The 13654-nt window shown below is 33.0% G+C and overlaps 1 protein-coding gene and 1 pseudogene across 1 annotated transcript in view; both read right to left on the bottom strand.

Moving 5' to 3' along the window:
- Positions 1-1000: 1000 nt before the first annotated feature.
- LOC106795810 (uncharacterized) lies at positions 1001-8175 on the bottom strand (annotated as a pseudogene).
- A 1795-nt stretch (positions 8176-9970) lies between these two features.
- The window catches only part of LOC102669158 (uncharacterized), a 6207-nt gene continuing 2523 nt past the window's right edge, over positions 9971-13654 (bottom strand). Inside the window, exons 3-14 of the mRNA XM_006596741.1 lie at positions 13052-13093; positions 12936-12957; positions 12341-12500; positions 11983-12250; positions 11807-11891; positions 11577-11623; positions 11417-11507; positions 11202-11319; positions 10944-11101; positions 10744-10870; positions 10491-10661; positions 9971-10084 (exon numbers count right to left, since the gene is read on the bottom strand). Of these exons, the coding sequence (XP_006596804.1) occupies positions 9971-10084; positions 10491-10661; positions 10744-10870; positions 10944-11101; positions 11202-11319; positions 11417-11507; positions 11577-11623; positions 11807-11891; positions 11983-12250; positions 12341-12500; positions 12936-12957; positions 13052-13093 (1403 nt within the window). The remainder of the gene's footprint in view (positions 10085-10490; positions 10662-10743; positions 10871-10943; positions 11102-11201; positions 11320-11416; positions 11508-11576; positions 11624-11806; positions 11892-11982; positions 12251-12340; positions 12501-12935; positions 12958-13051; positions 13094-13654) is intronic.

The following is a 13654-nucleotide window of genomic DNA, read 5'->3' on the forward strand; positions in this document are numbered from 1 at the left end:
GTAACACTAATGAGACACAAGTTTTTACAAACCAAGCGATGTGGGATAAAGGAACTAAGACCACAAACTTGAACAGTACATAAGGCTGATGAGTATGTGATTTTGTAGCAGTCATAAATTTGCATAGATGTCAAAATTAGATAGTCATGTAAAGTTGAGCAGTATCTAAGTTGATTTTACAGTTTGGTTGAGCGGTCCTGTATTTAACCTTTTTTCTTCATATGCATCAATGGAAATAGACAAACTATTCTCACATTTTTCTATAATTTTGAACCAGCTATTTTCCTGGTTAAGTGTTATATTGTACTCCATGAATATATTACAATCATGGGCATTCCACCTGGCACCCATTTTTACAGTTACAATACTTCATCCCAAAACAATGTTTTAGATCTGAAGTTTACAAGATAGATTAAAACAAACAAAATTTCTCCAAAAATCTTATAACTAAAAGGAACAATATTAAAATTTAGTATCTTAATTACAAATTAATAATGAAAATATATTTGCTACTTAAATTAAATATTGATTGCAATAGTTAAATTTTCTTATATTTATTTTGAGAAAAGATGCAATAGTTAATTACCTTATACAATATACTAGCAGATAAAAAAAAACTTATACAATATACTAATCTTATCATTCTCGATCTCAACACAATAAATTGTAATAACCTAATACAATTAATAGCAAAATACCACTAAGGCATTTATTATCTTATCTTAATACAATTAATAACAAAATTCTAGAAGAAGTTCTCCTACCATTTTTTCCGCGTAAAACTTTAAACACTTACTAGTCTGCAACCCGTGCACATGCACATGTTGTTTCATTAGCGTTTTTCACTTGTTCATGGACACCAAAATGATAAAGCTGATTAATAGGGAAATGGAAATTAACAGCAAAACATTAATCTAGTAGTTCATGGACAATTAACAGCAAAATATAAATATTGTTTGTTGCACTAGCAAAATATTAACAGCAAAATGATAAACACAGCCTAGTCGTTGTCATCATCTTCCCAATCCTCCTGCCTCCTAATTATGATATCCCAAATTTTTTCATAATACCTATAATAAATAGAGATTTCATCTCCATCATCAAAATCCATTTTTTCAAGAAAATTATACCATGGTTGGACAACACCTTTTCCACCAATAGCAGGATTCAGCGTTTCAACTTTCCATTGCAGTGGGGGGCCATGCCGCCTTAAGACTGTCATGTGGTTGCCGCAAGCTCTAAGAGGAACTTCTGTACAATGGGGGAGTTTCTGTAATTTGGAAAAAGTAAAATTGTTAAAATGGTAAAAATGTGTTTAAAGAGATTAAGATATGAAAGTCAGCTTACCAGGGGTTCAGGATGATCCAGCATTTCCTGAGTAAGTTGAAGAGTCCACATGTGCTTTCTGGACGAATGCCTTTGTCTGCCGCAAGTTTGCCGCTCCAGTGGTGGTATGAAATGTATGTCAAAAATAGAGTGATGGTCACATGCAAAAAAGTTGATGCTGGTTGACTCATAGATTTTCAAATCTTTTCAGAAGTTTTGGAGTCCATCTGCTAAATACACTTTGTCTCTGTGTTGTCTGACTCATATTTCATAAATGGCTCCATTGTATCTGAGATGAACAAACTCAAGATAGTTTGGTGCCCATTGTGTATGATAGAAGGCTGGAAGTTGTATGGTATTCTGAAAAAAAAGTGGGAAATATAAATGTATGTATATGTAACAATAATAGTAATGGAAGAATTGAGAAAAAAGATGACCTTGTCATTGTTCAAGGCAGCGATAAATTGCATGATCAGTGGTGATCGCATGATGCCATTTTTCATCTGTAATCACAGGGATATAAAAGCAAATGTCAAAAGAAACTTGTCAACCAAAGGAAAATTATAAAATGACAGATGCAAAATATAAAGGTTTGTAAACAAAACACCAAAAAAGAAAAACAGTGGAAAGGACTAATGCACATACAAATGGAAACCAAATCAAAGGCAAAGACATTAAACGAAAAAACAGAACAACGGCAACAACAGAACAAAACGAAAGTGGAAAACAAAAACAAAAATGATAGCCATGCACATAAAAGTTAGAAAAGAAACGACCAAGCCATGCACATAAAAGTTAGAAAAGAAACGACCAAGGAGTGCCGGACACCTTCAAGTCCAGTTTTGTTTTCAAACTTGAAAAAGAAAGAAAGGAAAATGACACAACAAAAAACAACGGCGTTGCACAAAACCGCCAAACCACGTGCATCAGACACATAGCAGAAAAACCACAAACCAAAAACCCATGAAAATAAGAATAAACACAACAAAAAGGTAGGTGTCGTGAAGAGAAGAGTAGAAATGATTTACCTCAGTTGATGCGGTTGAAGATGTGGTGCTCATTTTGTGTATGGCGTGAAAGTAGAGTTTGGACAGAGGAATGAAAAAGGATTTGCAGAAGAAAGTAGATGATAGGCCTTTAGTGTGGTATTTAATATTTGCTTCTTTCCAATGCCACACGGTTGCGAATAAATGTGATATCAATAACTGTGAATTGAAGAGGTACGAAGTAGATGAAGAGTTTTTGTTTGAATTAGAAGCCTAAGACCGTTGGTATTGTAGGGCAGTAATTGTGTAAATTTATCTTGGGCCAAAATATGAGCATTGGGCCAACTTCTAGAATTGCTTGTTAGCATTTCGTTTTTTATGTATTGCAGAGGGGGTATGAACGAATTATTTAAAGCTAATTATGTCATCCTGGATAACTGCATTTTTTAAATGTAGTCTTTTTTGTGTAAAATAAGAATGATGTTGGTTTGAAGAAATGCAGTATATGCAGCATGATGTGCTACATTTGGACGATTGGCATGAACGATTTTTAAAAATATTTTTTAAAGCATAATTATCATATAAGCAGTAACATATGAACACTAGATATTTCATCATTGAACTTCAGCAATTCAAATTTCTATATTTCGCAGAGAAATAAAGAAAATTTGTACATGTAAATGTTAAAACAAATGTTAAGCTGTGATAAACTGCTAAATAATATAATGTTAAGTAAATGAAATTATAAATGGAAGATATTAATGTGGTGATTAAGATTGCATACCTGACAATGTAAAATTTAACATTGTAATATATGATATCATCTTTGGCTGTATGTTAGAATGTATATAAGTAAGATAACAGTTTGGAATTATTGCCAATAGATAGTACAATTTCTTGTTTGAAAATTTAGAGTTACCTTGTAAGATTTTTGAAAACCTCTTTGAAGACTACATTAGTAGTAGAAGTCATATTTTCTTGGTCTTTATCATGAATAAGAACTTTTAATCCTTGCCTTGAATTGACCCTTGATAATGCAACGTATAATTGCCCATGGCTAAAGACTGGTTTTGGCAAATAAAGCCCAACCATAGAAAGTGATTGGCCCTGAGACTTGTTAATCGTCATTGCATAAGATAGCATGATTGGAAATTGTCTTCTTAAAAGCTTGAAAGGCCATGGTGATTGTGTAGGTGACATTGACATTCTTGGGATGTAAACATTTTTGCCAACATTTTTGCCAAAAATGATTTCAACTGCAATGACATGTTTGGCTAGTCTAGTAACTATTAATCTAGTACCATTACAGAGTCCTTGCGTTTGGTCTAAGTTTCTTAGCAACATTATAGGACTACCGATTTTTAGCTTGATACGAGGATTTGGCAGACTAGATGTGTTTAGTGAATTGAGAAATTTAGTTGTGATTGATTGGAAATGCCAACTATCAATGGTTTCTAACTTCTCTATATAATCAGAGCTTAAGTATTCCATTTGTTCACCTATTATATTTATTTGAGGTAGCATGCAAAGTTAAATAGAGAATAAATACTGAGTAGATCTTAGTTTTTGTAAATTTCAGATGTGCATAAATACCTAGAATCAAGGAAAGTATATAATCATTGACCTCTTCAACTGTTTCATTGGTGGAAGCTAATATTGCTCTAGATTTGAAGAATTTAGGATTACTGTGATGTTGATATAAATCTGGAAATGTTGATTTGACTATAGCATCAATGGGGTCATTATATTCAGTAATCAGTAGGTACTCAGGAATTTCAATGGTAGCATATCCATCATTTTGATTCCCAATAACTCCATCTCCAATATCTAGAATCCACTTTGCAAATTTAGTAGTTTCTTGATCATCAATTAATTGGGCATTTCCTTGTAAACGCATGTTTTTGGTGAGTGTTAAGACTTCACAGGAAGGCCACAAATATGATGAATTGATTGTTGCATTTATAATGTCTGAACGACTTCCTCTTGGAATGACTGACAAAATTTGTCGGAAATCTCCACCAATTACAATAACTTTGCCTCCAAAAATTTTATTGGGATTTTTTTTTCTTTAATAATGTCTCTTAAAGTTTGATCAAGTGCTTCAAAGCAAAATTTGTGTGCCATGGGTGCTTCATCCCAAATTATCATATTTGTCTGATTTAACAATTCTGCTAGCTGACTTCCTTGAAGTATATTGCATGTTGAGTCTTCAAAATTGGCACAGGTATCTTAAATTTGGAACGAGCAGTCCTGCCTCCTGGCAATAACAAAGAAGCTATGCCGCTAGAAGCAACCATAATCACAATTTGATTTTTTGCCCTCAGTGAACTTGCTAATGTTATCCATATGTATGTTTTTCCTGTACCTCCATATCCATATAGAAAAAACATGCCACCTTCATTGTTGTTGACATGTTCCATAATTTTGTAATAAATTTGTTTTTGTTCGTCTAGAATAAAAAATAAGTTGAGATTTGATAGAAATGAAGAATTAGTGGACGGAAAATTAGAAAATACAGATGGAATTTAACTTTGTTAAATGCAATTTATAATATATGAATTGGTAGATTACCTGCCATCGATAGAAAAAGATTTTCGAATTCTGATCTAGCCTCATCATTGTTGTAATTAAGTTCAGACAATATCAAGCTATTCTCTAGACATGATGCAGGATTTCCACCCTCAGGATATGGCATTGTAGGATAGTCTCTGAGTGATCTTTGGTTTGGATGCAGAAGTTATTCAATTTCCAGTAATGTTAAATTTTTAAGTTGTTCATCATCAATGTGTAATTCTAACAAATGATAAAGGAGATAGTTAAACAATGCATATCTGTGATGTTATTCAATATAGAAAGTTACAAACTGATTAAAACTAACCTTTGTTTATAGTTGTTTTTTTTATAATGATATGCAATGTCTTCAGCTAACCAATTCCATGTCTGACTCCAAAGTTCTTCAGGTTTAGTAATGACACCTGATAATAGTATTAACACAAATAATTTCCTCAAATAATTAGTTGTACCTCAATCCTTAGCTTCTTTGATTGCTTCCACAAATTCTCTGTCATCTTGCAAAAGACTCATTGCAAAGCATGCTTCTCTATATGTAGGGTATAGAACATTTTCAACTGTTCTAATATCTTCAAATGAAGTAGCTCCTTTGCATGCAGTAAGCATCATTCTTAGATAAAACAATTCACTAGTGGTTGGTGGAACCCATATTAACCTGCCAATTGTATTGCCTTTTTTTCTAAGGTTCCATGATCTAGCCTTTTGGTTGTAGACAAATTTGGAAACAAATTGTGAATATGTCAGATTTCTACCCTCTGAAAAACATTTGTTGCTATTCATCCAGGCTAAGAATTTTGAATATGAAATTCTTGGCTTTGATAGGATATCATCTATATCATCATCATCTTCATAAAGAACACTGTGTTGTCCTGGCAGATGAAAATGTAATCTCTCCACAGCAGGCTTTCTAGCATGTATTGGAAAACCAAAAATTCTCCAAGTAGCTTCACATGGAAAAATATATCTGACAAAAAAAATTCATAATTAAAGAAACAATGAGTAACTTAAGTATACATGTTGAATTAATATTACCTGCAATCCACATATTCTTTAATCTCGTCATTTTGACTGATAGCATTCTCAAGTGTACCATTAGCATCATGAATAACAACAGCAGTGACTCTGTCATAACCTTTGTTTATATATTTAAATAAATATTTAATGGAAGTATTTTGATTACACCATTAAACATTTATATGTGCTTGGTATTTCCTCAGCAATTTTGCATTGTAAGGTACTATATATTTATTATCAATAATAACTCCATTCTTTGAAATGGTACGACCATCATTTCTTCTACGATAGATTGGATAGCCATTTGAATCTAAAACAGTTTGAGGGTGAAACATTTTAGGGTAAAAACGACTACACTTGCCTTCTTTCATACATGGAGACTTAGGTTGGAGAATTCCACATGGTCCATGTACCATATGATTTTGGACAAATGTATAGAGTTTAGGGTCATTTTCATGCGAAGGAATTTTTGTTGATATTATGTGGTCAATGTCATCTGAAGATGGATATTTATTATCTGGATGTAAGAATACCAATAAATGCACATGAGGAAGTCCTCTTTTTTGAAATTCAATTGTGTGCATATTTGCAATTGTTAGCTGATTGTATTAATAGTGAAACAGTAATATAGAAATTATGTATAGTTGTATTATATCAAGGAAAAATGAAAAACAATAAACAAATGTGTAACTTTAAAAAGCATATTAATGGCAAACTCACATGCGACTACTTTTCCAAGCAAGTGTTTTTTTGTTAAGTCAAAAAGCATCTGCTCATACTTCAATCTGAAAACACGTGAGATAAGATCCGGTCTATCTGTTGGTTTTAGATTCAAAGGTGCAAACACTTTATGGATTTCAGGCCAATTTGGATTACAGGTTAAAGTAATAAAAAGATTTGAAAAACCCACATGGCTGCATATTGCCATACCATCAAAATAAAGTTGGTCCATATAGCGTGGACTGCCAACAAAGGTTGACGGCAAAATCACTCTTTTTCCTTTAGAAGAGCTTTTACTGCTTCCAACATCCAATGATGTTTGTAAACTACAATACTTGTCAACTCTAAGTTTTTTTTTATTGTTCCTAATGTAGCTAAGTCTTTCAGACTCAACCATCATGTATGCTTCAACAATGAATTGTTGGAATAGTTTTCTAGAATGCAACAAAGTTTGTGCTTCATTTGATCTGAACTGTAGTCTATAAGCAAACCACTCTCTCATCATTAGATGATTTCTCTTCCTTTTTCTGCTGCTAGGTGTACAGAGGGGAAGTATATCAGGTCTATATCCATCTTCACCATAAGGGAAGAGTAAAGGGTATTGGAGTCCTAGATAGCTAGAGTGTAATTCATGGATTCTTTGTAATTCTCCATTTTGAGTTTCAACAATAATATCCCTTCTTGAGTCTGGATCAAAATCACCAACAATTAGAGCAGCAACTTCAGAAACATTTGGGAGATTGTATGTACGACTATCTTTCTCACGTGTAGCTGTCAATCTCAATTTTACATTATCGACTTGAGTATCTGCCAATCTGTCCCTGGCCATTCTAAAACTTTTTGCATGGACATTGTACTCATCCAACATTTGACTTAAAGTTGAAACAATCTCTGGTTGAATTCCAACATGTTGACTGCAAAAAACAATATAAAAACAGATCCATTGGTGTGACAAAACATGCTTTCGGAATTAGAATACTTCATATTTGATAATAAAAGAAACAAAAGAAGTACTACCTCATTGTATTAATTCTATTTTCAACTTCATTCTGCGTATCAAAGATATACAATTGTGAAAATTTTGGTTGCTTTCCAGGCATTGGTAATAAGCTGCCTATTCGATGTCATGGTTGACCCTGAATTCTAATTGTAGGAGGTCCTCTACTTTCATTAATTGATTTGTCTAGCTTAATACCAGCAGACGTAAAGGAAAACATCATGTTGTATGTCCGTATGTTATACTGATAATTTTTACTATCACTTGCTTTACCATCAAACAGAAGTCGTTCAAGATATTTCGGTGGACTTTGTAATAACGGAAGCTCAACTTTCCCATCTCCACAACATAAGGTGAATTTTGGACTTGTTGTATTTCTATTTTTTGAAATTCTTTCATCATACCACATTTTTGCATTGTAATGTCTACATTGCATGGCCTGATCACCCAAGTCAGAATAGCCTGAAATTGTCTAATGAGATAGCGGAATTTAATTTAAAGGATATCAGTTGATATCCTTAACGTTATATCAGAGCTATAATTATTACCTTCAGTATCCATTGCAGCTTCATTAGTATTGGATTCGCAATTTTCATCGTCAGAGAAAGAATTAGAATCAGATGTTGTAACAATTTACGTTAGATATCATAGATATAATTAAAATTTGGGCAAAAAAGTGAGTTAGGATTTTCTATCATCATACCTTGTGGAGATTCAGAATTCATATCTTCTAATGAATCAGCTGTCATGACTTAAGAATAGAGACAAATTAAGTCAAGTCGAACAGATTAATGTATTTATAAAAGAAAACATTTTATTTATAATTTCTCACCATGACATTGTATATCTTTCAGAGTGGAATCTATACTTATCTCATGTGATCTGTCAGGCTGAGCCTTTTCTTTGTTTTTTTTTTTTTGCAGGATACCTTTTCTATACATTGTGGCTTTACCTGAGGTACATGCATTTGCATGTGCATTCTTTTGCATGTTTGCAGTTGATATCAATGAAGTTGTTTGGTATAGCAATTCACCACAACAAAGATTTGAAATACACAGAGACTAAATTATACATCAAAGTAATTCCAAATATTCAATTGTGTAATAAAAACAAAATTAAACATGCAAGTTGAATTTAAGTAGTTTCGAAAATCAGTCATGGAGGAATGATTTGACTCAGCTGTAAAGATATTATATATAGAGGAGTAAGTTCTTGATATAGAATCGACTATGTGATTGATCTGCATTTTTAGAGGTCAAGAATTTAGAATACAATTTACAACAAAGGATGGAATATTTTGTAAATTAATAAACAAATGTTAATTGACATCAACCAAGAGATGCCAAATATAAAATGCCGGTTTAGGGGATTAAATGTGATTTGATGTTTTTATATAATGGATTTCATAATTAATGAACAGATTTATTTTGGCATCCAAAATTACAGCTAAAGATTCATGTGTAAATTTTAATAAACAAATCTTAATTGACATAAAGCGAGAGATGACAAATATCAAATCTGCGTTTGCTAGATTAAATGTGATTAGACATTTTGACAGTTATCATTATAATAAAAAAAATCGAGCATCAAATTGAAATTACAACACAAAACTACAACTAAAGATGCAGGGTATAGAAAGATAAAAAAAAAAAGGAAATTTAGCATTAAATTGAAATTACAACACAAAACTTTGATATTAAACGTTGTCCAATCTCTCTTTGATTGATCAATGTATCATATTTGCAATTCTCATCTCTAATAGAATCGAAATAATCCTTGCCTTGAATCTGTCCTCACTTAGCACTGATTATACTAAATTTCCAAATTCATGAGGACAAATTCAAGGATTATGCTAATTTAGTGTTGAATCGAAATTATCCAAAAAAACCTTAATTCATGAGTTATCTGAACTTGTTAACATTTATCAACATTCTTGTATTGAACCGAAATAATCCTTGCATTCAATCTGTCTTTATTAGTTATTTTAACTCGTTAACATTCATCAGCTAACTTGAATTGATTACATACATTAAGATTTTGACAACAACAATCACAGATTGGAATTTCATCACAGGGTTAACAAATAGAGTAATGCAAACTCCCAAAAAACTACTGTTTCATTTAATCAAAGAGGGGAAAACCAGTTTTGTGTGCAACTACAAAATCAATTTAACGAAAATTAATGTTCCAACAACGTCCTCCATGCAAAGAGTTCAAAAACCACAAAAATTGCAACGGGGTAAATATTACAATTTGACCATACGGTCATCAAAAAACATCCAAGGCAACATTTCAACAACATAATTCATTCAGGCTGAGAATGCTTGGCTAATTTGTTCGAGGAAACTTCAACAGGTTAAATCTCAAAGTTTTTTCGCTCATTATCCAACTCATCAGAAGATACGCGCTTAGTTGGTGTCAATGGAATCCTGAGAAGAGGGTCATGATCCCCGGTAACAGACACATATTGCTGCATGAAATATTAATTGATCAGTAAGCTAAATTCTGTTGACATCATCCAAAAATACACCAGCAAAAACACACAACGATAACCCCAACTTACAAATTCAAACTCTGTAGGCTCACTTGAGCCAAGCATTGACCGATCATGATCAGTTGTAATAGACAGAGATTGTTGCATCAAATATTGATTGATGAGTCAGCTAAATTTTATTGCCATCATTGCAACATACACCAAGAAAAACAGAGAAAGACAATGTTAGCTCACAGATTCAAGCACTGTAGGATCGGTCAACTCAAGTATTGAATTCTCGATCTTGCAACATGGATAGATGATATATGAATCGACAGTTAAAAAACAAATGGAATATATGCATACACTCACAATAACTAAAATAGATTTGACAAAACACAACCTCACTATCGGGAATCATATCTAGCACAACATTGATCAACTCTGATTCATCTGAATATTTAAGAACAACAGAATTCCTGAACCTTGGTTGCACCTTCACTTTGAATGCAAGAAAACAACCCAATAGCCTATCTAGTGCTTGAGGAGAGGCATTTAAATCAACATCCCCATCCTTGCGCAGAAAAAGAAGAATGAAAATCGATAGCAAGGTAACAAATGTTCAGTGTAAATTAAAAAACATTGCATGACAATACAATAACATCTATTTTGAGCCTGTTGACTTCATCCGCTGACTGACCAATTAACTGTGCACATTCACGATCCCAGATCAAAAATTTGGTTTGTTCACCCTTGTGATTAACCATCACCTCAACCCGATACCTGCCAATATAGATACCAACATAAGAAAAAGTAGTTGATGATTCTCATACTAATTAAACAGTGAATCAATCACCTCAGTACAGGTTGATCATTCTCTTTGACACACGGACATGTCAACGGCACAGTTAGCATGTCATCTTTTTTATAACATTGACCACAAGCCGGATAGCACCATGAATAGTTGTCCATCACTATGGTTGTAATCTTGGCGACAGTAACACAAACAAACTCCTGTTTGAAGAAACTGACATTAGATTTTCTACAAAGAAAACCTACAAATGAATAAGAACATCACCTCTGAACAGGCATTAATCTGAGAGATATTTTTTACTTTAGTCTTTGACAGAAACACATCTTTTGATGATAATTGAGATGAGCCTGAAACCTGTGAACTCCCTTGTCCAATAGGCGTCAAAATTGATCTAACCTCGATCCCTAAATCTAAAAGACTATAACAATACAACAAATGCAAAAGCCCAACAAACATTACTTATATATTTAACAATTTGAAATTACAATCACATAAGCACCACATTGCTAAAATACCTCTCTCTAAATTCTTGAATTTCCAGCACCAGGTCATTGATCATGAGTTTAGATGCCTTGAAAGAATTACTGACCGATGTTGGATATGATCCTACAGATTAGACCCAAAAAAATATAATCTAGCAAGCATGGAAATTGAGAAATCTAACATTACACTGACCCTGTGCTTCCTTAATCCTAGCAGGAGTCAAGAGAATAACGATCGGCCTTTCATTTTCAATATCATTCAAATAAGACAAAAATTATAAGCAGTAATTTTTCCAGTGTACAGGATAGCACCTGTCCACTATCAGAAGGAAACAAAAATTAATGTATCAGTATATCAGCAGCTAATCATCATCAGTTACAAACAACAATCACACACACTCAAATTAAATTGTAAAAGATAACCTCAAATCCTTTAAATTCAAAACAACCCTCGTATTTTTGGATGACACATATCGGAATACCACTTCATCAACCACGCCAATAACATCTAAAACAACCACAAGGTAAACGTATCTTACTTGAAAAGCCATAAGCAAGTCAATCAAAATCAATCCACAAATTGCAAACAACAATCTTACCAACCAAGAGGCCAATTTTAAAATGACTAGCAATGACACTGGAAAAAGCAACAAATCTGAATTTCCTAAAAGGTAATTGTTCCATATCACATTGCCTAACAACAGTAACTCCAGTAAAACATAATTTATATTCATGATCACAAACTCTGAATTTCCCATCATTCTTGATAACTTTAAAATTATGCATCACATAAGTCAAATTTTCTTTCAAATCAGCCTTGCGAGACTTCAGCTGATCCTGCTTGCAAACAACATGCATTTCATCTCCCTACAATATAGAAAGCATATAAATACTTCATTGAATGACCAATAATATAATAACATAATTTATAATTCCAAAAAACCGCCAAAAACATACATCAGAATCAACAACCACCATTTCAGCTTGTTCAGTCTTTCCAGGAATCCCAATGAACCAAAGATCAGTGATCCTTACAGAAAGCTTAAGAGCTTCCCTTGATCCAACTATCAATTTTATTTTATCAGCAACACGTGCCATAACTTTATAATCGGAAACCCTAAACAACAACTCCAAGAAAAATAGAACATCAGTTAAAAACCAAGCATATAGTCAAACGGGCAAAAAAATAAACTACCACCTTAACCACTGCAAACCAAAGCTAACAGCCTATCACCAACAAAACAAAGAAGAAAATTCATAAAACACACATAAGACCACAATAAACTCCATATAAATCAGTAAAAATAAACATGTGGACAAAACATCTGCACATGTGACTAAACAGAATTAACATATAAAAATCCATTAACACCAAAATTAACAAACCATACAAAAACAACCATCCTCAACTTAAACCTCAACTTCTCTCAGCCAAACCCAAACTTGGGTACAAAAGTATAATTTCCATTTGCCACACTCAAAACTAACAGCCAAACAAAGCCAAACTGTAAAACAAACTACTCAACCAAAGAATCCACAACATGAATATCACCTTAGCTTCTCCCGATCAAACTCTGCAAAACAAAATTGTCAATAAAAAAAACTGCAAAATCACAGTCATGCACAATAGAAAAATTAGATAAAGACATTCAACAAAAAAAACATTACCTTTTGTTCTCACAACCAACCGAACACCAGAGCTAAACCAAACTGGGAAACAAAAAGGAAAATCACAGCCATGCACAACATAAAAGTTAGAAAACAAACAACCAAACAAACAAACAGTTTTCCTTGGAAACTTGAAAATTAAACAAACTGTAAAACAAACCTCTCAAGCAAAGAATGCACAACATGAACATTACCTTAGCTTCTCCCAATCAACCTCAGCAAAACTAAATTGCAAAACAAACTTCTCAACCAAAGGAAAAATGTAAAATCACAGTCATGCACAATAGAAAAATTAGACAAACACATTCAACAAAAAAAAACATTACCTTTTCTTCTCACAACCAACCCGAACAACAGAGTTAAACCAAACTGGGGAAAGGAAATGAAGAATGACACAACAACAACCAACGGGCATTGCACAAAACCCCCAAACCACGTGCCCAATCAAAGAGTGGAAGCTAGCTTAGCCATTAAACACATGGCACAAAAATTCCTTGGTGATCAAAAAGTTACACGGAAACCACTTGCTGATAAAAAAATCAACACGAAAGGGGTCACACTAGTAATTTTCCTCTGCTTCTCTTTTATAATATAGGACAAACC

This window comes from Glycine max, chromosome 14, assembly GCF_000004515.6.
Source record: "Glycine max cultivar Williams 82 chromosome 14, Glycine_max_v4.0, whole genome shotgun sequence".
NCBI classification, from domain to species: Eukaryota; Viridiplantae; Streptophyta; class Magnoliopsida; order Fabales; family Fabaceae; genus Glycine; species Glycine max.